Raw genomic sequence first — 26,141 nt, 5'->3', positions numbered from 1 at the left:
CATGCGCGAGTAATGAAATATGGAGAAGAACAAATAAGACTTGTTTTCAGTAAATCTTTATTATGTATTTATATATCTCATAACGACTCAACCACTGAGAAAAAATGACTATGGGAAAGTGAGGTGGGAAGGAGATCAGTTGTGTTTATCATTTTCATATCAAACTACTACGTTCAAAGATTGTCGGAAATGGAAGAAAGATGTATTTTGGAAAGATTTTATATGATAAGAGAACAAACAACGACTTATTTTGAGTGTCAAAAATGTAGACCTACGCAAGAGATTATGTCTTATCATTTATTAGGGCTAGTTATAGTTTCTAGATCTCCGTTCCCCACTCCACTTCTTTGTCTTTCAGTCTAGTTGATTGCTTTGTGGCAGTGCACAACTTGCCCAGATGATGTACACTTAATCTTGTAGTGATAGCCATGATCTTTAATGACTTGCCCAGGAAGGAACTCTTTGCCACGATAGATACATTCACCCTGTGGGCTGGTTAGGGCATCGGGTGTCTCGTCTGGATAACAAAGTTCTGGTGGAAGTGGATTTCCTTGGGATGCTATAATCATCATGGACAGCAAGACAATGAAAACCGAGCTATTCATGATTTTTATTCTGTAATGCAAAAAAAAAAAAATTGTATTAGGTCTCCCGGAGAAAAATACTGAAATCTTGGGTTTCCTTGGGATGCTATAATCATCATGGACAGCAAGACAATAAAAGCCGAGCTATTCACGATTTTTATTCTGTAATGCAAAAAAAATATTTTTGTATTAGGTCTCCCGGAGAAAAATACTGAAACCTTCACACTTGAAATTCTTATAGATTAGATTTTCAGCATAGCAAAGCTCCCTCCTCAGCCTAGAAGAAACTAAAGTTAAGGAAGGAAGAAAGAAAAGAAGGAACGAAGGAACGAAGGAACGAAGGAAAGAAGGAAAGAAGGAAAGAAGGAAAGAAGGAAAGAAGGAAAGAAGGAAAGAAGGAAAGAAGGAAAGAAGGAAAGAAGGAAAGAAGGAACGAACGATAGAGCCGCAGGAATGAAAACACGAAGGAAGGAACGAAAGAGCAAAGGAATGAAGGAACGAAGGAAGGAACGAAAGAGCAAAGAAAAGAAGAGGGATTGAGTGCAAGTTCTATACTTTAAATTTGTCCCATTAATGTCATGAACACTTTTACTGTATAATTGTATAAAACTCTTTTTAAAGCAGCGATTGATTCGAAAAATCTCTTAAAATTCATATTATTATATCAATAATGAAGTCTTTACCTTTAGAATGTAGAATAGAAATTATAATTCAAGAAATGTTTTCTAGTTGCTGGGCGAAGAAACTCGGAAGAGCCGGCAGAAGGAATAGACGTTCACCCGGGTGATTGAGGAGGTAATGAACAATTATAGCTTGAGGCTAGGAAACCCGACTGAGACAGGTTCTATTTGTTTAAGGAGAGTTAAACAAATCATTGCAGCTTTCTTATCTGCATTTTTGTTTTTAATTTGTAATATTAGCGCCCTAGTGAGAGCTATCTGCAAAACAGGTATAATTTTGGAAATACAAATATGTATACTTAAGCGATCTGTATGTGTGTGGGGGGGGGGGGGGGGGGTCGACACTCTAACACTCACCCCTCTTCCCTAAGTTTATAGATTAGAAACAGCTGATACAAGTATTCAACATGGTTCAATGTATAAGACTATTTGACCATTCTCCTTTACTCAGTGAGTGTCGTATAAACAATAGACCCATTCAGCTTTGAAAAGTGTTGTCCCATTTCACATGACTATTCCTTCTGAGTATCTCATGAGATATAGACCATTCAACTTGGCTCAATGTTGTCCCATTTTAGACCACAGTGTTTCATAAGCAATAGACCTATTCAGCTTCTCGAGAAATGCTTGAGACGACGGGAATACCGATAATATATATATTATAATATATTACATGGTCACGCACAGTTTATCTTCGAGAGTTGAAGTGATATTACGAGTGAGCCCAGCGAACGAGTGAGACATTCCGTCAACACGAGAAGATAAAATCCGTATCTCTAAGCGGCCATATAATATTCTGTTTAATATTCAATTATCGATAAATCGAAATTTTAGTAAATTCTTACTCTTTAATGCATTTCCTAAGAATTCGTCTACCAATTTTCACATTCATTTGAAGATATCATATCTTCACATACGAAGATATAACTATTTTAGCAATAGAGAAAAATAGATATTTAATCGATGATTATATATCAAAGTTCTTCTTTAAGCCTAAAGTATTTGAAATGAGGAAACATCAAGAAAGTTGTATTCACTTCAAAAAAAAATTCTTTACGAAATCATTTGTCCATCAGCTCCCACCCCATCCCCCTTGTGAAAAAACTCACTCTCATGTTAATATCATCAATTAGCTAAAATATTTTAAATTACCAAACTAAACAGTGTCAAATTAAAATTGCAATACTTGCTATTATGTAATGAAAATAAACACACAAAAAACACTGGCTGTAAATGAGATTTTCATGCATCCATTTGGTAACCCAAGAAACTTTTATCTAAACTATCTAAATTGTTATGAACGAGACGTCTTGCTCAAAAAGAAGTCCAATTTTATTCATTATCGATCATTTTCATACTAAAGCTGTATTTTCGTCAGTTTATCTTAGGGAATACTCTGCTGTTTCCATGGAAATAGAAAATGTAGAACTGGAATGTAGTGAATTATGTCAATCTTAGACTATACGGAATTTTTGTGCTTTTTTTTTTTTTTTTTTTTTCTAACTCAAAATATCATCTTCATTTTCCGAATCTAAATGGAAACTACGTTGTCTGGTATTGAATATTACATTTTGCAGCGTGATACTCGATCTCAGATTTTAGATTTCCGACCTACGATGTTTTTTGAAAGACGTGTATATCAGTTGGATGTCATGAATTTGGATAATAATTCAATAATGTTAGCTCATTCAATTAGATCGTTTCTTTGTGTGTTATATTGGTAAAGCAGGCAAGCTTTTCTAATTACAAATGCAAACCTTGGTGTTTCAGTTAGGGACGCACCTTTAGTTAATTTGATACATACATACATACTTTATTAGGTTTTCCATACAAAGGGTTTTTCAACCAAACCTATATTAAATAATGAATATAAAATGAACAAAATACTAGATATAATTATATGAAAATTGATGGGGGTTGCGTACTGAATCACCCACTGAAGAATATGGAGTAGGTACTTCACCTACAAAAAAATATCGCGCAACCTCTCATGTCGGATATCGAGCAAACACAAAAAACGTTATGTGCAAGGGTTGCTACAAAAAAAACCGTCAACTATATTCCTGCTATATTCAGGCTAGGCTGAACACGCGTAGGCCATAAGCTAGTCAGTATTACTATATGTATGTTAGAAAGAGTGTAAATAGATGAGAATGGATCAAATCCACTTGGGCGCAATGCTCTCCCATTTTATACCATTCTCGTTTTCCCAGATCCTCCTCGGTTGTCGTTCCTCCCCTTCAGAGGCTCTGGGAAACCCTACAACCCGAAAACTGTCCAAGACAAGCCAAGACAAGCACAGACAAGCCTTTGGCTTTGTGAAATCTACAAATAGTGAACAAAAACATTCGACAATCCAATCAAAAAGTAGATCTATTGTTCTTCTTAAAAGCCAATCAAATTGTGAGAATTTGTAGAGTTTCCCAGAGCCTCTGACGGGGAGGAACGACAACCGAGGAGGATGTGGGAACGAGAATGATTTTATGCCACATGTGATTCTCTTGAGAATAAACATGTCATTCTCTTAAGAATAAGGCCCCGTCCACACGTATCCGGATACTTTTTGAATCCGCAACTTTTTTGTTGCGGATTGGCTTTTCGTCCACACGTATCCGGCAAATACGGTAGACGAATCCGCAACTTTTTAAATATGGTCCCCAGAGTGGAAAGTTTTGAATACGGCATGAATACGGCTTCGAGTGGACAGTGGAATCCGTATATTTTTGAATGCGCTGACGTAACAGTGTCGGATCCAGTCTTTTCCGCGCGAGATATTTAGCGCGGGCTAAATTGCAATCGCGAAAAATCACATTTCTAACGCAAAGATTGTCTTCATATTCCGAATCTAAAAGGAATCTACATTGTTCGGTATTGAATATTACATTTTATTTCCAAATTGGACAGACATGAAGTCCTATTGCAGATTAATTATATTACCCCAAACTATACTAGACTGATTCCACAAGTCATAGTTTTCACTCGAAAGAATGCGAATGGAAAAGATCCAAATTAATCTTTATTTTGGACAAGAAAGAGCATTTGAAAATAATACAATGGTTGCTTATACGGGATTATAGAGTGATAATACTCTGATTAGTAGGTTTATAATCAGAATCATAAACCTTTTACGGTCATGATTTCTATTGCATTGTCCTCATGAATTATTAATGAGTGTTTTAAGTACTGTTAAATGAACGAGCAGGAGTGCTTTATCGGGTATAAAACACGAGGCGCAGCCAAGTGGTTTTAGACCCGATAAAACAGGATCTGCTGGGAAAAAAAAAAAGATCGGCTTAAAAAACTCATGATGTATGTTCTCATATTGTACAGAATTCTTTACGAAATGAACCAAGTTTGATAGAGAAAATCCAAGTTAAAGTTTATGCAAATGAAGAAGAATCTATATCAGATACAAAACCTCCTTCATATGGTCACGTTTTTTATTATTTTTCTTTTATGAATTATTAATTAGTTTGTGAATTAATCAGAATTGTAAAACTCTTCATGGTCATGATTTTTATTGCGTTTTCCGTCAGTATCAAAAAAAGAAAAACAACAAGCAAGTACATGACTAAAGGATTTCACTGTATAGAGGATACTAAACCTGAGGTGGGGTACTAAGGTGTTCGTCTTCTCTTCAGTACTAACTTTACTAACTCTTTAACGCTGAATATTTCCATCTGCAGGAATCAAGAAAAAACCGGATTTTGACTCCACTACGCTAGAAATACAACACACACACTTTTGTTATACATGGGCAGGTGGGTCAGCTGGGCCCACGCCGGTAGAGTTTTATTGCAATAAGACCAGTATACAATGTGTAAACTAAACAAGTTGTGCATATCCGGGCCCTCGACGCACTATAATCGTGGCAAGGTAAATTACAACCGCACAGTAAGTATGAGTGTATTAATCAAGTCCACAATGCACTAAAGGTAACAGCAGAAATAATTACAATTAATAGTATGGAAAATAAACCTAAGCATCAAAGCCGGTCACGAAAACCCCAAAAACCACAGTGTGGAAAAAAGGGGAACGTGAACCCCCAACCATGCTAAGATGCAACCTTTGGGGTTTTAAGGCAAACTGTACGAATAAATGTCACATGCAGGCTAATATAAGCATAAGTCGAAACTAAGGCGATAAAAACCGGCGAGGCTGACCGTAGATGAACTCTCACACATTCTAGACACTTCTTATACTAATCCTACCCACAAGGGACCCGACGCTAACTACGCACGAACTAACAAGCTCCCGTGCCGGCAAAATAACCATTTGTGCAAATCTCGTGCCTCGCTTGGCACAAATTACATCATCATTACAGGTAAGTCGGGCTATGTTTAATAATGATTCTATAGCCAGAAAATAATTGCATCATACAACATGGCTGCCTTAGATGTATAACAGGAAAAAAAACTTTACTCTTTTAAAGAATCGTTTACCATTGGACGAGCGAACTTGAATAATTTGATACAGATTCGTGATCACCAAACTGAATTTTTTCAATCGTCGTGTTAATTGACAATGTTCGGTTTGCTGGATCATTTTCGAATTTATACCAGTTTTTGCTCTTGGTTTGAAGTTTGAAGTTTGTATACGTACTAACATATATTTTATTAAAATCAAAGTCTTAAACCAAGGGCACTAGGACACCGAATGTGGTTGGATTTCTATAGGTTTTTTTTCCTTTCGATTATTTGAATTAAATTAACGTTATACTTGTTTGACTTATCTTGTGTCCGTGTTCCTTCGTTCGCTGTTGTAATCTAGACGTTTTCATTCCAAAGGTCAAACGGTTTGATTAGCCTATGAGCGTTACTTCTTTAACGGCCGTTCCGTACTTGACTCTGTTTGTACTATACCAACAACAACGCGACCGCGCGATGCTCCTTACGTCAGTAATATTCAACCGTCCAGAGTTAATATGGTTAATCAAATTCACCTTAAGTTCCATATAGAGCCTCTATATTAAGCACTTGAAAGAGTGTTTCATCCTCAATCCAAAACCTCCGAGTTGGTTAAAAAGACTCGGCTTTGCCTCGTTTTTCAACTCACTTCTCGGGTATTTGGAAATCTGATGAAACAATCTTTCATGTCTTCGATATATTACATGAACCCCATTTAATATAATGCTGTATTCATTTTATCAGGTGGAAGACTCAATAAATAGAAGATGTTATGTCTTAATAGACTTTCTCGGATTTTCCTCAAAAGACCAAACTCGACTAAGAAGCTTATCCGAACCAAGACATCCCAGTCGGAGAGAACCCGACAAGTCCCTGCTTTATTCCCAACCCGTTCGTGGTTATTCTCGGCTAAGACTAGGCAAGGCTTCGTAAAAGTCTGTCAATCAAAATCGGATGTCATTGTATTGGATCTAGAAGATTCCGTTGCCCAAGAGATGAAAGCCAAACAACTGAACGAATACGTTAGTGGCTTGAAGAATGGAATATTCCAAGGCAAGAGATTCTTCGTGCGTTTGTGTGGCCTAAATAACGAGGAGTTAGCCAGACAAGTAGAAGTTTTGACGACGCCAGCAGTTTACGGCTTTGTGCTTCCTAAAATCGAGGGCCCTTTTTGTCTAAAAGAATATGAAAAACTGGTGAAAAGCGCGGAAGATAAAAACGATTTACCCTCGGGCTCGATAAAATTTGTCCCTATCTTGGAAACATTGGAGGCTTACTTCAGTGCGGAGCAGATTGTCAATGGTTCTGCCAGGAATGTTGGGGTTTTCGCTGGGTTTGCTGATTTTGAGACACAGGCGTATTGCGAGGCAAATTCTGCAACTTGCGAGACATTTTTTAGCCAAGTGGTCTTGGCTGCTAGAGCTGCGCAGATCTTGCCGATAGCTGGGGCATGGGACAAGTTGGACGATCATGTTGGCGCAGACAAATTTTATCGCAAGATGAAGGCTTGTGGGTTTGCGGGAGCAGTAGCATTAACACCCTCCCAAGCTATACTAGCTAATGTCGCTTTTTCATGCTCGCCCAAAGAGCGTCAATGGGCTGAAGACGTAATGGCATCAAGCGAAACTATTTCAGTTGTACAGCCATCGATACAAGAGAGTCGACAGATGGTAGGTCCACCGCACAGGTTAATAGCATCGAGGATTTGTCAAGAGAACCAGTATATCCAAGACGTGTCCTTAGTATCAGACAAACCAGCTCTTCTTCCTTGGAGAACGCGTCAAAGAGGTTTAAAAGATGCAGTCCAAATAGGTCGTACCTTGCGTCCTCCATTAGAAATTACGGTCACCGAATCATGGAAGGCACTTTGGGAAAGTGCTTTTTTGACGGTCAATCGTCTCAACACAAGCAATGAGTTTGCGTCGAGGCTAGGTTTGAAGTCAGCACCTCTTTCATTCACCTTGATTAACACGCTGGCTTTATCTCTGACCGTGACAAGCTTCAGCGAATCTGCAAGGGTTCATCTTGGGTGCTACGATGCGATGCAGAAGAAACCTGTCTTTCCTGGAGACACTCTTAGCAGTGTGTGCCGCATAGATGATGCTAAGATCCTCACGACCAAAGGAGGCAATCAATATACTGTGGTGTTCTCGTCACATAACTTGGTCAACCAGAAAAACAAGAAGGTTTTTACTGTGCAAAAACGTACCATGTTTCCACCTCTCAAGATTGAAAACCGACAACAAGCTATTGACAATGTCATTCTCGACGAAGCCAATGAAACGTCTTGGAGACAATTCATAACCAGCCAATCAACAGCCCTCTTGTCTCCTACAACTGCGCATGCTCAACCATCGTTATCAACAGGCGAGTTAATCATTCACAATGATTATAAATGTTTTGGGGTCTCTGAAACAAGAATGTTGTGCAAACTCTTCAAAATCACCAACGCTCACCACCACAACATCGTTCGATATTCCCCAAGCGATATTCTAGTCTCTGGTCCGTTCGTTATCGCTGCCATGGTCAGTAACGCTGAGTATGACGTAGGTGATGTGGTCTATGACGAATACCCTATGCACATCAACATTAACAAGGTGAACCCTGGAGACCAGATAGGTACGTTAACTTTCGTCAAGTCCATTCGTCGTCTGGCTGAGAATGATGATTTGGAAGAGATCACCCTGCACCATATTGGAGTGAAGAATGTTGATCTGGAGTGGCTGGAAATCTCTGGTGTTCCAGAAGATCTGTTTGGGGATGAGCTAAAGAAACCTGCGCATTATGAGAAATTATGTGCGGCACAGTGCCCGATCTTGTATCGTAAGATAGCTTGCCAAGCAGTTAGGAAAATAGTCCGTCGGTGTTAATCGAAAAGTCTGTGTCGAGTAGTAGCGACAAACAAGTGGGTACGTCGACTGTTATTATAAGAAAGAGAGTGTTTTCTTAATAGACCCTTTCAGCCCCGAGAGGGAGGGGGAGGGTGTAGTCCCCTATATTCGCTACACGGGTACGTGCCGCCAAACAGGGTATGGTTTTTTCAGCGATTCTACCCTGGAACAGGGTATGTAAAATCGCGCTCGCTCTGGGACAGGGTATATGAAATCACGCTCTTCCCTCTCTGGAACAGGGTATATATTTTCACAATACCGAAACAGGGTTTTATATATACAATAAATCATCATTCAGCAAGTCAGATTAACTTGTTATGAATACTTATACGCCAGTACTATATTTTAATAAAAAAATTATTGAAAGCTCAACACATGTACAGGCTTTAACTAAATCTAATCTGGAACAAATTATATCTTTACGATATTTACTCTGGAATAGGGTATGGTTTTCAGCGATCTTACTTTGGAACAGGGTATGATATTCAGCGATTTTACTCTGGAACAGGGTCAGGGTTCAGAGGGCTCAGCGGCGCATCCCTACCCTAAGCGGACAAGAATACCTCCCCCCCCCCCCCCCCCCTTCAGCTTGGGAATAATGTTGTCCTATTTCAGACCACGTGTCATTCCCTTGAGAATAAGATTTCTTGTTTGAGTTGTATCCATATTCATGTGTCTTCTCATGTACAACCGTCAAATAATGCTACTCTAGGGAATGAGATGGGAAAACATTACGCTCGAGCCGAGAAGGTCTGTTTGTCGAATAACCAAGACGGAAAATGCATTAGCTTTATCTCCTTAAGAAAACTAACTTTATCAGCTTCCATTAAGATATATTTACTTTTTAAAATAATAATAATTATAAATAATAATACCGAGGTGGCACTTGAAAAGTTTCAGTATAGACAGCCTGTCAGGGTGTCTTTTTATATGACTTTACGTTATCCAATGTGAAACACATCTAAAAACCAACTAGTTAAATTTGGTGGTAGTTGGAACAATATTTAAAACACTAACGTGTGCGAGAGCCATTTGAAAAACTCAGTCGCCACTCTATACTTTATAAATATTTCTACGTTTGCTCTCTGGCCATCCCATAATTTAAGATGGTTGGGAACGAAAATGTCGTATCAGTAAAAAGGTGTAATGTGAACTAGCGAGGGAGATAGGGGACTGAGTTTAATCCTCGCACCCTCCCTCCCTCCCTCCCTCCCTTTCTCCCTCCCTCCTCCTAGGACCGGTGGGCTTCCTGTGTGTTTGGTACGTGTTTAAGTCTAAACAGAGCGTTTGCGCATTTTCTCCATTTACTGTCTATTTACTATCTACACGTTTTAAATTTCAATCAAGTTTGATTTTAGCCTTAGTTTTCAAACGAACTGACAGAAGTCTCTGCGACAAAATAGCTTTTAATCTTTTCTCCGGAGAGCACGCATATCATTTATGTAAACTGTGTGCACAGAAACCATAGAAACGGGCTTTGAGTACAGGAAATGTGGTATTTTTTTACTTAAAAAGCTAACTTTGTTTACATAACTTCAAAATTAACGAGAAACAACACTCGTTCTTAAACAAAGGTGGTTTGTACAAGTTCTGTTTTTTTGGCACTGAACCATTGTTTTTTGTTGAAAAAACATTATCCCAGTCCTATATTATTTAAAGTGCTATGTTTTTGGAAACAAAAAGGGACATTGAATTGCATGCGTAAAAACTATGGCAGGTTTTCAATCAATGTTTGCCAAATGCAGATATATTCGACCTTTTTGTTTAAATAATCCCCGCTTTAGTTACACCTCCTATGATTGGTCAGTGAACCGTGTATAATAACATAAGGACAGTCCAATTAACCAATCACAATCCGTGTTACAAACCCAGCAAATTGGTTCAAAAAGTTAATTTTGTGTTAACTAACTCCTAACGAGAGCTCACCTTCATTATCTTGGTTTCCTCACGCTTTATCCTGGCAAAAATTAAAATATCCGTCTCCATAGTGAAGCGATAATATAGAAGCATGTTTGGGAAAGCTTATTTTGTAATTATTTGAGCTAATTTGGACGTTATCCGAAGATGTTGATGTTGGCCGAAGCTGGCCGCTCTCTCAACAGGAACCTAGAAAGTTTATTTCGACACAACAGTGAAACTCCAAATGTCCTTGAACGGCTTGTACGAGAGATTCACACCGACAAAGAACTATGTAGCTACATGTTCTTGAACCATCCTGGCTCTGAGGATATGCTATGGGGATTATTATCTCTGCTGGACAGCGATGATTCAAGGTAAAACCTTTACAAGTCTGCAATAAAAACTTCAATTCATCACATGCAAAAAAAGTTTGAAGTAATTTGTCGTCCCTTTTTTTTTTTTTTTTGCACTCGAAAAATAGAGGTCTGCGGACAAGTTTTCACTTAGTGTAGTACAAGACTCCTAAAATATTCTAATCTTGCTCAATATTTTGAAGTTAAATTTGATTTCCCTCGAGGAAACGTTAAATGTTAATTTTGACATGGTGTGTAAACTTTTAAGTAGTTTTGCTTTTATTTTTTCTGGGATAAGAACGGGATAAGACCTGGTATTGTCAGGTGTTTTTCTTTTACCTCAAAAGGATATTTATTCTGTTATTCTTTGTTAAGACAACCTTCGAGGGATAGCACCTAAATTGTCAATCAAAATATAAAGCTGCAAAATAAATAAAAAATATTACTTCAAAATAATTCAAATAAATCTAAGCTCAGCTGACGACCAATTTTAAAGGTATTTCAATTTTTCCCCCTTAAAAATATTACTTGTGAGGAAGGAAGAAAATGCAAAAAAAATATTTCCAGACGGAAATATGTTTTGAATATTATTTTTTGAAAAGTGATACTACAAAAATAGACCACAAATTTATATAATTGTCTTGTCACATCACGAGTCATGCACTTAATCGTTATCGGACATTTTATCTTTCAATCTAAACAGCATTATATATTGCTCTTCTGATTAAACAATATGACCTATAGAAATTCTTATTTTCCACCTAAAGTCCAAAATGGTGAAAATGTTTGTTTTCACGTAACTCACTCGGCCTTGCACCATTTTGGACTTATGTGTATACAAACTTGGCTACTCCGCTAAGGGACTAATGTCAGAGAGTGAAAGATTGCATTAACAACTTCCAAACATACAGAATTCATTTGACAATGTCTTATGGAAGTAGAAAAAAAAGGCTATAAAAATGCATGTTTAAGTTTTTATATGATTTTGCACAAAACTTGAAAAGAGAAACGAAAAAAAGAAACAAGAAATAGATGAAATTTCTTTAGTTAAGCTAAGTGTTTAATTTTGTGTTACGCATTTTTGATAATCAACTGTACTTAAATCTCATACATAATTTTTCTGTGAAAATAGTTTTTCTTGCTTTCAGGTGGTTGGCTAATGTACTGACATGAGACACTTTTTAGTTTTAGTCAAAATAGGATGAGTGGTTCACTAGAGAAGCTTTTGAAAAATAAAATTAAGTTTGGTATTGCTTTAGAGATTCCCTCTCCTATCCTCAACCCCTCTCCCCCTCCCCTCTCTCCAATCCTGAGAGAGCCTTGTTCACAGGCTACTTTGAGTCAGAGTGTTTACCAGATACCAAAGAGACCCTCTCAAAAACTGAATGTGTTTTTAAAATACCTCCTTGAATTCTTTAGACAATCAGAATGCTGAAACTTTAAAATCATTTAACAAAATCATATATTGGCATATTGGTTTTAAATTCTGGCTTCCCATTTCTATGTGAGAGTTATGCCATCTGGTATATATTAGTTTCAGGCTATAAATTAAGATCCCTATTTTTTCAATGCATGTTTATGAACTCAACTGTTTTCTTACAGAAAATAAAACTTAAAAATTATATATAAAATTATACTCTATTGGCATATTGGTTTTAAATTTTGCCTTTCCACTTTTATCTGAGAGTTACACCATCTGGTATATAGCTCAAGGCTATAAATTAAGATAATGATAAAAAATATTGACTTCCCATTTTGCCACAATCATACATATTATCAGAAAGAAAATTAGCAAGTAAAAAAGTTTGAGCTGCGCTAGTGTATTGACAACTCTTAAAACTTTAGTGTATGTGGGCTTATCCTCATCAGTGAGGCAATTAAAACAAAAGCCGAAATTAGAATAACAAAACAAGCAACTCCTGGATTCGAGGCTAAGCCTGCATACACTGAAGTTTTAAGAGTCGTCAATAAGGCATAATTGATGGATATTATATAAGTTTGTTAATGAACACCATATAATGAAAAAAATATACTAAACTGACATATATTAGGAGTCGTTAGTCTTTTATAAGGGTGAGGGGTATATATAGTTTAATGTCCTATGCAGCAGCTACTGTTAGCATTGTCACTCAATATTTTCCTAATTGTGTAGTTCCAGAAATTATCCATTCCCCCTCCCTTCCCCCCACAGAGGAATTTGGAAATTCAGAGGGGTAGGGGTCAAAGAAAGAACAAAATTACAGAGTTTGTATGGTAGAAAATTGGAATTTCAGGGGGTAGGGCAGAGGTATTTAAAAACCCTCTGTTTGGGGGGAGGGGTATGGATAATTTCTGTAACTACACATTAGAGGAGAAAGCAATGTATAAAGACACTAAAAACAACTGCATAGGAGAAAATTTAGAGTTGACAACAAGAGATGGCTAAAATGGAGTGGATGCTTTTTAATTCAGGATTTCTTTCCAATTTTTAGGGTTGCTGGGAATGCAGCTTACGTGATTGGTACGTTAGCAGAAATGGATCTCGGCAAGAAGAGAATCATTAACATATTCACTGACAGGGGGGAGCAGACCAAAGAAGTCTTGCCATCATTGACCAAGATGCTTGATATGCTTGATATGGAGACAGTTATGAATGCCGCTGGGACTCTGGGGACTCTGGTATGAAAGAAAGTGATAGTTTCAGATTCCACAGGGTTCACAAAAAGCCACAGGATTTAAGATTCATTTTAATACTTGTACATTTACAAGATCCTCAAAATATTTGTTGTGTTTGATTTTTCTCGATTGGCATGATGAGGAAATACTGACACCTTCCCCATCCCTTGGAAATTCTAATTTCCCACAATATGGGAGGGATAGGATAGTTAATTCCCCTTACTCCTTAATTCCCAAACGTATACCCCTTGGATTGTAACCTAACTCTATAACTTGCGACTAACCCTAATTTTCTTGCCGATTTTTGCTGACCCTAATATTTTTTTCATTCCCAAATGCACCACAGGGTTCCCAGTAAGCTCATTTTCACTGTTGTATCAGTAAAAAAAATCCGACCTACCAATACCAATTATTTTTCTCATGCAACAGGAAACACACTTTTTTTTTGTTTGGCCTTAGTACAAACCCTGTTTATACAAAAGTAAAAAGGAAAGCATCTTGTATGATGATCCCAGACACCTTTGCATCACAACGCTCTCCTCATTCTACTATTCATTTCTAAGATGTGCAATTGAATTTCTTTTTCCTTGTACAGGCAGAGAATGAGGAATGTAGACTGTGGATGCTCAAAGAAGAAAGTCTTGACGATACTATAGATAAGTTGACCAGATTGTTATCATGTAAAGATATGTGTACTGCAAGTAATGCTGCTCTGGTCATAGCAAGGTATGTCTTAAGTTCACATTAATGTTGTCAGTTTAACCACTAGGTGCAACAAATTTTGTTTTGTTTCAAAGAGTAGAGATGTAATCACCTGTGCAAAAAATATTTGCTGCAAGTTGAAGAGGTGATATCAGCAGAATTTGCTCTGCAACTTGCCAATTAAGCTATGCAAAAATATTATGCATGCAACAATTTGTCCACATGGAAGAGGTTTACCAAAGTCCACTGCCCTCTATATATCTCTGCTTGGAAAATTTTTACTTCCTTAGAACAAAAATCTCTGGCAGTAGACATTTAAGAGAGGTCAATTTAAGTGGCAACTCTACTGACATTACTACACTTTTTCTTTAAATCTATTTCTACGTTTCTGACTAACAGATTCACAATCGCTGAGGAGGGTTGTGCAAGAATTCTTCGACACAAAAACTCATTACGAACGTTAGTTCAGTTGTGCAAGGCTTTGGGAACAGACGAAACTGGTAATGGCATTGTGGTTAAAAATTACTTAACAAAATTGCTTTTGTTAGTCTTAATAAAACCATCATTCAAAAAATATTTCTTGCTTTTTTTAGGGCGAGGTATGAATTCAGCATTTGCTATTGGTAGATTGTGTGATTTAGAGGCTGGATGTGCTAGAATATTAGCAATGCCAGAATCTAAGCGTTTAGTAAGTGATTGCATGCACTGTATCATTGTCATCATCATTAAAATCATCTTCATCATAATCATCATCATCATAATAATAATGGGATTAACAGTGGATTCCACAGAGTGGCTCTTCCTCCACTGGATTCCAATTGGAATTCAGAAATCGATTTTTGCGGAGGGAGGAAAGCTGGAGAACCCAGAAAACCCTCAAAGCACAGGAGAGAACCAACAAACAACTCTACTCACATACGACACCAAGCTCAGCGGGACCCGAACCCAGGTCGCATTGGTGAGAGGGGAGTGCTCTCACTGCTATGCCACCCATGCTTCCCACCCATGCTTATCACCGAACATCATTATCATCATGACCACAATCATCATGCATTGTCATCAACATCATTATCACTGTCATCTGATTACCAACATTAGCATTGCAGGTGCCTCATCATCTTTCTCATAATCATAATTATAATATTAATTATTATCACCATCATCATCATTATTTCCATCATCATGTAACATCACCATCTTTGTCATCAAGATCATCATCATGCATCACCATAATCATCACTATCATCATCTCACCATCACCATTATGCATGTCATCATGTATTATCACCACCACCATCATCATCATCATCATCATCCTCATCATCACCACCATCATCATCACCATCATCATCCTCACCATCACCACCACCATCATTATCATCATCATCCTCACCATCACCACCACCACCACCATCATCGCCACCATCATCATCATCGCCATCATCATCATCACCATCATCACCATCATCATCATCCTCATCATCACCACCATCACCATCCTCATCATCACCACCATCATTGTCACCATCATCACCATCATCATCATTATCATCATCACCATCATCATCATCATCACCATCATCACCATCATCATCATCCTCATCATCACCACCATCATTATGTATTATCACACTAACATCATGTATAATTATTGTCCTCATATTCACCGTAGTTGTTCTTTATTGTTATTGTTTTCATCATTTTCATTTTTATCATCTTCATCATCATTTCTATCTATTGTCCCTATTCTGATCATCCATATTATCTTGTTAATCATTAAACAGATTGTCAGTCTTATCAACATGCTTGGCTCAGATGACATTGGTTGCACCAAGAATTCTTGTTTTGCACTCAGCTGTATAGCATCATTCCCTCAGGGTCACACACGTTTACTTGCCCACCCCGAAATAGACAACATTATCAGGATTTTATCAGGACTCTTGTCATCACATGATGACGAACTCGTTTGGTTTTCTGCAATGTGAGTACATGCTCGTACCAGAGCTATAGATTATGATTATATAGTTAGGATAGTGTGTACGCGCTGATTGGTCGAAAACTGTGCTCTACTAGAGAACGGAGCACAGTGCAGACGCCATCTGCGTGCGCGAAGTACTGCTAGATCCTGTGACCGTCTTTCTTTTTGCCTACAAAATTCAATACCAAAATAAAATTAGTGCCTATATAATAAAACAAATAAAACAGTTTCATTTGTTAATTGATAGCTTAGTGTAAATGCATCCAACAAAAGAGGTTTTGCACCATCACATGCCAGTGGCTATGCTAGGTGCCAGAACAATAAGAACCGTTTACTCAAGGGAGCACGCCAAAATCCTGATTGTGTTGGTTTATCTTCGATTTTATCGCACGTATTCTAAGATATAGCAGGCGTTCCTTGTAGTTCTTGTTTACGTGCGCGCGCTACACTTCATGGCAGAATTTACTCCGAAAACCGACGAATATCTTGCGAGGAGCGGAGCGACACTCGTCATTCCCTTCCTTACACGATCGTAAGCCATTCGGATCGGCCGAAACCAAAACACTACGAGGAACGCCTGTCACAAGATGGATTGCGCGCTAGATAGATCAACAAAGAACAATGACTTTCCTTACACAAACAAAATTTTAATGTGTTCCCTTGTTTTAGACTGCACTTAAATCATGATTTAAGGATATTTTCTAACATTCTCTTTAGGATGCTGAGGACAATAGGAAGTCAGAAAAATGGATGTTTGTATCTCAGAACACAAGAACCCGTCAAACCAGCTTTACAGGTAGACAACATTAGCAGTTCAGTAACCTTCTCCCCTTTCAAACCCCCTCCCCCCTCCCCCCCCCCCCCCCCCCCCCCCGAAAAAAAAAACTAAGAAAGAAACTTAAATATTTGTGTTTCACTTCCAGGCTGTGCTTGAACGACCCAACATAAAAAAGGATACAATAGAAGAAGTAGAAGATACTTTAGCAATACTAGAAAAGCTACCAAAACCAAAGCCACCTACTTTGAAAGGTCAGTAAAAGTGCTGCTCATTAGAGGAGATTTATGAGGCTGTGAAATATTTACGGTACGGGCGTGCCGTGCTGTGCCCGTCTCGCCCCAAGGATGTTAAATTGTGATATATTCAGGACCGTTTATTTTTACAGGCATGGGGGGGGGGGGGGGGGGTTGTGGGATTTAGGGGAGGGGCTAGGCAAAAAAATATGGCATTTAATGGGGCACCCAAACAATAATCAGCTAAATGAAAAATTGATTTTAAAATGTTTTAATAGGGGGCCACATAAAAAAAATCAGGTGGGAGCATTTTTCGACTCACGATTCACAAAATCCCACCAGCCACCCCTCCTATGCACGTAAAAATTGAACGGTCCTTATAGGGGTGTCTCTGGATAGTGGATATTGACCGTTTTCGCGAGGTTGCGTGCGCATCCAACTTGATCTATTATACTGTGGCCCGTCAAGTTGGATGCGTACGCAACCTTGAGAAAACGGTGTATTCAGAAAAAATCTAGTTCCTAATAGGAATCGACCTTCTGGATATCGGTCGAATGCTCTAATCATAGACTTTCGTAAATTCTCTCTGCGTATCAGGAACATGTTGTGAAATTTTGGTCCGGATTACAAGATTCCGTATAACGTTCGTATTTTGAAGGAGCTTATCCAGCTCCTGGACGATACGTGTTGTAATAAACGATTGATTGATTGATGGATTGATTGATGGATTGATTGATTGATTGATTGATATTGGTTGATTGATTGATTGATATTGATGGATGGATTGATTGATTGATGGATTGATTGATTGATTGATATTGATTGATTGATTGATATTGGTTGATTGATTGATTGATATTGATTGATTGATTGATGATTGATTGATTGATTCCGATCAAAGACCATAAGGAAATTGTTTCGCTGGAGCAAATCCCAAAAAGCTTTTTACTAACAGATTAATTTGTTTTTCCATTTGTTTTTCAGTTGAAAGCGCATACAGTATTATAGTAAACTGGGAGGCCATGCAGCCCAGGAGTGGTCTAGACGTAATCTACGAGTTATACCAAGGTATCTGTATGTATGTTCACAGTATTAAACCGCTTTTAGCCTCTTGGTTGGTTCGGGTGGTTGGTCACTGGACTATTGGGAGGGAGGTCGTGAGTTCAAGCCTTGGCTGGACCAACACTCAGGGCCTTAAAAATATCTGAGTAGAAAGTGCTGCCTTTGCTCTAAAAATAACTTCAAATGATATCTTCAGCTGGGATTTTGTGAATTGTTGTATCACCCTTTCCCAGCCTGATTTTTTTGCGTGGTCTCCTATTAAAACAGGATAAGTTTTTTTATACAAATTTTCTATTTAGCGATTTATTTTTGGGGTGGTCCCCCTTAAATGCCTTTTTTTACCTGCCCCCCTCCCCCCTGAATCATGACCGTAAAAAATGAACGGTCCCTAATGAGAAGATTTTTCACTATAGATGGAGAGCTGGTCTACGAGGGCCACAAGTCAAGTTACATAGCAAATAATCTTGTTCCTGTAACTGCTTACACGTTCTATGTCAGAGCATATACCGAGGGAGATGACGGGCACAGAAGTAATATCGCGTCTGCCACCACGCCTGAGTCAGGTGAGGACGTCTTGTAAAGCTTCTTTCTTGTAAACCGTAGTGTACGTTACTCGCCTTCTAAAGCCTCCGAAAGTGGATTTGGTATAGAACAGTTGACTGTGAAAAGCTCAAGGCACGAATACGATAGTGACACGGCAAGGCATATGTCAGACCAATCACCTTGTTCGAGAAATTACATGCCATCCAATCAAATACCCGAAACAAGGCATGAACCCGACACGGACACGGTCACGCTGAGGTCACGGCACTGCCAGACCAATCAAATTGCGCGAGAAGAAATTCAGACAATTAAAATTCTAGAAAACATCACAGTCAAGGCAAGGCACGCATACAGCACTGAGCTTTTCACAGTCACTCGAAACTGCTCTAACAGTAAAATGTCACGTTACCGGCACTGCCGGCAAAACACAATGCGTGGACACGGCAACGTCACGGTAACTTTACGGAAAATCAAAATTTCAAAATTCATTGTTTTTAGTACCCAGTGCTCCTCAGTGTCCACGAGTCGCGGCCAAAACGACCAACCAGATTAAAATAATGTGGGAGCTACCAGAAAAACCCAATGGAGTATTAAAAGCCTATCAAGTTGTGACGAGAGGTATGATAGAAATGTGTGTATGTACCGCAACGAGGGAGCATTAGAAATGAGAGTCAAGAGAAATGAAAACTGTAGTATAGGAGAGTTGATGTTGGCACTCTTCACGATCACTCAACATTTTTTGGGTCAATGTACATGATAACGTACAGTATACGTACATTTACATTAGTACTTTAGGTCACTTTTGCCTCTATTTCTGGCTCCCTTGTTCTGTGTTGTTATAAATTCTTTGCACCTCAGATTTCAGTCAGGTTTGGCACAGGCAACAGTCACAGACACAGATTCCACGATAGGTTGTGCACTCAGGTCAACCGCACGACTCCACCACAGGTATCCCAGTGTCTCATCTGGATGAAAGCACTAGACTCCACGATAGGTTGTGCACAGGTCAACCGCACGACTCCACCACAGGTATCCCAGTGTCTCATCTGGATGAAAGCACTAGACTCCACGATAGGTTGTGCACAGGTCAACCGCACGACTCCACTACAGGTATCCCAGTGTCTCATCTGGATGAAAGCACTAGACTCCACGATAGGTTGTGCACAGGTCAACCGCACGACTCCACCACAGGTATCCCAGTGTCTCATCTGGATGAAAGCACTAGACTCCACGATAGGTTGTGCACAGGTCAACCGCACGACTCCACCACAGGTATCCCAGTGTCTCATCTGGATGAAAGCACTAGACTCCACGATAGGTTGTGCACAGGTCAACCGCACGACTCCACCACAGGTATCCCAGTGTCTCATCTGGATGAAAGCTATAGAGTCCACGATAGGTTATGCACCCAGGTCAACCGCACGACTCCACCACAGGTATTCCAGTGTCATACCTGGATGAAAGCACTAGAGTCCACGATCATAGGTTGTGCACCCAGGTCAACCGCACAACTCCACCACAGGTATCCCAGTGTCTCACCTAGATGAAAGCACTAGAGTCCACGATCATAGGTTGAACACTCAGGTCAACGGCACGACTCTACCACAGGTATCCCAATAACTAACACATCTTTTCTACCATCCAGTTTTTACCTTCTCTACAGGAAAAACCACATATCTGGATATATCAGAGAATTACTTGATTCTTTCTGGGCTGCCTGCAGACACGGAGTACACTTTTGAGGTAACTCATGCACTGACAGACTATTTTTGGATTGTCTTCTGGGTCGTACATTAAACAAAAGTATAGTACAATCAGACAGTCGTGTTTTATATCTTCCTTTGCAGATTTATGCATTGACAAGCAAAGGAAGAGGAGAGGCTGCTATCTTGACAACAAGAACCGATGACCTTGGTGAGTCAGTCGTTAAGCGCATTTATCATTTATTTATAATCCCAAAACACCCCCCAATCTCCCCATAAAATGTTAAGCTGAAAAGGACAAGGGATTCCCTTTGTGTTTTGGTTGCTAAAAACATTTTTTTAAAATCTTATCTTACGGTAGCATGCTAATCTTGCCTTTTTTAAATAAATATTTTATTTGGGTTCACTGTGGTGTTAAATAAACAAGCAGGAGAGTAAACACTGAATAGTGAAAACCACTAACAAACTTGTGGTCCTCTATGCGTGTGTCATCATACAGTACCTAGGTTCTACAATCACTGACACTTGAATAAAGTTGCAAAGAGTTTCAGCTAGAAAAAAAAAATTGGAGTTTGCATTAATCGTCGATGAACCGGGGAGTTCGCTCGGGAAACTGGAAACCGGAACCGGAAACCGCTCTAAGGCCAACCAAAAGTTTGTATAGTATTTTTTGTAAACCTACGACTAAACAAATTATGTAATGCAAAATGCGGAATAGTTCTAACAGTTCGACAGTTTTTTATTATTGCTCTCCTCCTTTGCAAACATTCAAAGGTAGTCTTAAAGTCTTTTAGTGTAGAATTTATTTTCTCGCATAATTAAGTTTGTGCTTCTGTTCCAATTCTAAGAAACAACGGAATCTTGCTGAAAAGACTTGATTTGATTGGTTTATCCTTAAGCAAAATTTAGGGGAATCCCCGTCGTTAGTGTAAGTTGTTTATCATTGTTGAACCTTGAAGCGAAACGCACGTCTATATATTTTCTCATTATTTTAGTCTGTTTCTCTTTTTTTCCCCATCTCTTGATAAGAAAAGATCCATCTTTGGCTTTTTTGTTGAATTTGTCAACATGTTATTCTATTTGTGTTTAATCTACTCTACCCCAGTTTCAAGTTCTCTTTGGCTCAGGGTTAGCCTGTATTTTATGCACATATTCATGTGTTCCAGTGAATATTCGTGAAATTTCAAGGTGTTTGCGTTGTTGAAGTTGTGCATTCTTTACTTTACCATTGGTATCTGTGAATATTTTGACGCTGGAGTGAGATCAAAACTTCACTAGTTCAATATAATCTTCACTTTCTGTCTTTGTGAAAGTGAAAAACAAAAACAAAAAAAAAACAAAAAAACCGAGATAATTGAACTACTCTAACTCTCTCTCTTCACCGAGTAAATTTTTATACCCTTTGCCTAGTTTCTGCTCAATAAATTACAGTATTACTTGGTGTATATATTTTCTAGTCTTTTTTCGATGGTGAAACTCACAAAGTAACAATAATTGCTAACGATTTGATTCTGTAGTACTGTAACAGTTAAATGTTTTTGATTGTTTGATTGTCGACTAACATCTGCCTTCGTGTAAAAGTCTTAAGCCGATTGTATAGTCTTATTCGCTAAGCTGACCTTCTACCCGATAGATGCCTTCCTTCCTTCTTCCTTTCTTTCTTTCTTCCATCTTGTAGAAGAGATACCTGAGTTGTCGTTAGAGAGTCGTAGGTTGCGGAAGAGAAGGACGTAAAAGCGAAGTGAACACCATCTATATTTCGCTACCACTAAAAATACTGATACATATGACTACAATATGATCACTGAATTTAGAAACGGGAAACTTCTTCGTTTATTGGCCTGAAGTTGATCAGGCAGACGCCATCTATTGCTTGTTTTACCGATTCTTTAATTTCTTTTTTACGGAAATAAAACTAAAATTAAACATTGACCTATATTTTCCGAACGTCTGACGCAATCCTCTATACCATTGCGCATGTCTGCTCTGAGCCATATCCCACACGTCTTATTACAGGTTCCATTCCTCATATAAATATTGGAGAGACTATACTTAGTGTTGGGATCGTGGAGTATGCTAGGTGAGGGCGTGCTTCCGGTCCCCTCGTGACAACAGAGGAGTTAGGTCCAGGCCTCTCTCCCCTGTTGCAACGAGTAACACAAACCAAATACCAAATACCAAACAACAAAAATCTTTACCGGCAGGGGGAGTGCATTGAAAGCCTTTGAGCCACGTGGTTGAATAGGCTAATTCTGAGGAAGGGGGCAGACTAAGGATCGCTTTGTACTTCCACTCACACCTGCCGGGATCGAAAAAAAAACCTCGATACAAGATCTAACTCATATCTCAGACTAGTCCGTAGTGCTCATTCTGTGCGCACTCGCGCTAAGTTCTGCGAGAGAGCTAGTTCTGTGCCGATGTACCCTAAACAATGGACAGGTAGTTCGGCGGCCTATCAGCGGTCGAAGGACTTCCAGTTCACCCCCAATTTTTTTCAACCTTCAGTTCCTTCATTTATTGCCAGGCTATACGGCGTACTATATGCATAATAACTTCGGTTCATACCTGAGGGTGGAACGTTGATCCACTGAATGCCACTAAATTTTTCCACTGTCTTTCTGTACTCCCCCTGATCTGCGGTTGCTCTGCTTGGTTTATTCCCATTCACCGCCCCCCCCCCCCCCACCTTTTGTGCTGTTTTGGTTCAGTTTAGAGAGCTCCGCCAAAGTTTGATTCTTTAGTCAATCGTTCTATAAGTTTAAAAGCCACTGAGATAGAAACGGAGTGACCGTTCGTACGGCATAATAAACGTAAACACATAAATGTAAACCTTTGATTATGGCAGTCGACTTTTGGTAATTTAAAAAACTTGAATCGAACTATCCTATGTTTGTTAAGAAGCAATAAGTGATACAGAAGAGCTTTACTAAGTCATATTCCATGAAAGTTTATGTTTATAGTCTTTTATGGTGGTCACGAAGTTCATGTTTTGAAGCCGTGTGTCAGCATAGTCTGCTAGTCCATTGTGATCATTGAGTTATTCGGAGCTTATTTCATAGCCGTGAGTTTATGAGTGTATAAAAGCTATTCGCTTTCTATTTCTGAACGAAGATAGGATAGTTAAGATTCGAACAACTCTTTTTAACATACTTGAGAACTACAGAACGAAATTGACTGCCGTACGAATAGACTATAAGAGCCCTCGTATGCAGTGTTTTACTGAGAGCCTCCTCGCATAGTGTGGACAGTATTTAAAAAAAATTGGACTGCAAAGATCTCGGCTTCGAATCAATTATCTGTCATCCCAGTGGCTTAATAAAGCATTCATGTTCGAAATGCCAACTATAAATATAAGACTTTTTTGGTAACTCAGTTCTCTCTACGTGTGGCGTGCTCATCTACGATAAGAGCTATTCTATCTTTTTTGTGTTGTTGCGCATGTCAGTTGTCAGACCAATGCATCCCACATGAGACACGAAGATTCCTTTTCCTTATATAAATACTGTACATACACGTTATTAATTGGGGTTGAGGACATGGATGGGGATGTACTCAGCCCTGCCGTGACATTCGTAACGTTGCCAAGCAACGTTGTTGCTTCTCATCGCTTCAAATGTCACGGGAAAAAGAAATTTACAAATCATTCGCTGGGAGTGTGGTGACAGCCTTAGAAGTCACGCGGTATAATAGACTGACCGAGGAAGGGGGCGGCGGGGCTCGCGTTGCACTTCCCCTGTCCCCAACAGGTGAGCGACATTAACTAAAGGAGTTTAAATACCTAGGTCTGCTGGTAGTTCGATAGCCTTTGAGTGGTTACTGGACTTCTAGCAGTTCCACATCCTAACAAACCCCCAATTTTTTCGACACCACAAAGAATTCTAGATGAGTAAATTACGAATGAATTAAAATACAGTGATTTGTAACTTCAAAAGTGCAAGTACTGATAATCGAAACAGAATTTTAAATTTAAAATCTGTGATTATTTTAATGTATAGAAAATCGATGAAACAACCAAACATAAGGAACTATAACATATACTATGTATTAAGAGAAGATGTCTGTAAAAACCAGACAATCGTGGCAAAGCTCAAAAAATAGATTTTGCTCATATTTTAACCATAGATAGACCATAACATAAAACAAATCATGAGGTATTTTGTTTGAAAAAAAATTGCATTTTTTACGAGAAAATCGCGAAAAATGAAATTTCGTCAAATCGCTGCTTTGAGACGGTCAGATTTTAAGTCAACTTTGGTGGCCTCGTGTGGCAAACTTAAATACTCTTATGACTTCAAACCTTCTTAAAATTGTTAATTGACATCTTAAGTTTAGTCCAAAGGCTTTATAAAAATTTCTAGCTACTTTTTGATATTATTTTAAATTTATTTTAAAGTTATACTTTACGCCTTATGAAAAATAGTGTAAAAACAAAAAAATATTTTACTATGTGCTACCCAAAATTATTCAATAATATTTCGTATACTTAAAGTCAAGATATCAAATATATGACTATGAAAAAAACAGCTTGGGTAAATGTGATGGAGCGAAGTTATGGAGCTTCGAACTTTCACAAAATCGTGCTTCGGTCTAAGGTCTACGGTCGCCTAAGATCTGTCAAATCGTCAAGTCGCAACTAACAATTTGCATCAACAATCACGGGTTTTTTTCTTTTGCCGGCAAACTGTCTTTAAATCAAAACAACAAAAACAAAAACAAAAACATATTTTGCCATTAAATTTCGTAGATTTCAACAACTTGTAGCTATAAATCTTGTAATTTATATAGTTCATATTTAGCCCGCCAGCGCTGGATAATTTATGCACAGGACTTCGATTAAATTGTAAACACTTTTTAAATTGCGGTTTTCCTTGTATTTGCTGTCTTATTAAAAGTATATTAGTTTGATTTCTTTAGGGAATATGTGGACGATAAATTCGCCAATTTTCTAAAAAATATATATAAGCTTCGAAAGAACCAAACCCGACATTTGTTGATCGACACTAAGATAAGGATGGCGGGGACTAATTAACATGTAATTGCATTTGCGTTCCTACAAGGCCCCTATAATGTACACCCCGAGAACGAGAAGGTATAGGGCGTGCACGCGGGTGAGGGATTTGACTACCCTCTCAGGTAAAATGCTACAAACATAGGGACTACATTTCCCTTATATATTTTAGCATTGGATTCAGATTACTTTTATTGGAGTGATCATGCGGATTCTACTTTATGGTAGCTAGCTTCGATCTTGTAATAATTGCGAATAACCAGAACCTGTATTCTTTTTTTTCTAATAACGTCACTTCCTTACATACCTGAAAACGGACGTGCTATCAGTTGACAACTTTAAATATTAGACGTTGAACAACTACAGGTGGCGACCAATTTCTCGAGAAGATCAACATATGGCTTCTTTCGCTTTATTTTAATAGAAGATATGTCCAGTTCCAACGAGGTACACATATCTTGTAACATTGTAATGGAAAAGTTTGATAGTTTTGACTGAGATGCCATTTTGCAAATGTCGTATGCTTGAAACATAATTGGATGTTGAACAGCTACCTCGTACATTACTTTCTTTCTTAATTCTTGTAGCTCATTTTCCACGTCTAGTTGGTGTCGTTCTAATTCTGAATCATCATCCCCATCATGGATGTCGACTTTTTTCTTTGCC

At 38.5% G+C, this 26,141-nt stretch overlaps 1 protein-coding gene and 1 long non-coding RNA gene across 2 annotated transcripts in view; one reads left to right on the top strand and one right to left on the bottom strand.

Moving 5' to 3' along the window:
* Window positions 1-40: 40 nt before the first annotated feature.
* LOC116307081 (uncharacterized) lies at window positions 41-1,517 on the bottom strand. The gene is made up of 2 exons (XR_004198357.2): window positions 1,268-1,517; window positions 41-615 (listed from the first exon to the last, which is right to left on the bottom strand). It is a non-coding gene; the product is annotated as an uncharacterized LOC116307081 (long non-coding RNA).
* Window positions 1,518-10,436: 8,919 nt separating this feature from the next.
* The window catches only part of LOC116304613 (uncharacterized), a 34,120-nt gene continuing 18,415 nt past the window's right edge, over window positions 10,437-26,141 (top strand). The window contains exons 1-13 of the mRNA XM_089024656.1: window positions 10,437-10,834; window positions 13,285-13,471; window positions 14,064-14,194; window positions 14,570-14,670; window positions 14,764-14,858; window positions 15,955-16,151; window positions 16,866-16,944; window positions 17,072-17,177; window positions 18,144-18,227; window positions 18,635-18,784; window positions 19,263-19,382; window positions 20,428-20,507; window positions 20,612-20,678. Coding sequence (XP_088880782.1) covers window positions 10,626-10,834; window positions 13,285-13,471; window positions 14,064-14,194; window positions 14,570-14,670; window positions 14,764-14,858; window positions 15,955-16,151; window positions 16,866-16,944; window positions 17,072-17,177; window positions 18,144-18,227; window positions 18,635-18,784; window positions 19,263-19,382; window positions 20,428-20,507; window positions 20,612-20,678 — 1,606 coding nt within the window. The 5' untranslated portion in view covers window positions 10,437-10,625. The remainder of the gene's footprint in view (window positions 10,835-13,284; window positions 13,472-14,063; window positions 14,195-14,569; window positions 14,671-14,763; window positions 14,859-15,954; window positions 16,152-16,865; window positions 16,945-17,071; window positions 17,178-18,143; window positions 18,228-18,634; window positions 18,785-19,262; window positions 19,383-20,427; window positions 20,508-20,611; window positions 20,679-26,141) is intronic.

This window comes from Actinia tenebrosa, unplaced genomic scaffold, assembly GCF_029948245.1.
Source record: "Actinia tenebrosa isolate PJP-AT-01 unplaced genomic scaffold, QUT_ActTen_1.0 PGA_scaffold9__36_contigs__length_13948895, whole genome shotgun sequence".
In the NCBI taxonomy this organism is placed as follows: Eukaryota; Metazoa; Cnidaria; class Anthozoa; order Actiniaria; family Actiniidae; genus Actinia; species Actinia tenebrosa.
This window is presented reverse-complemented; position numbering and strand designations above follow the sequence as displayed.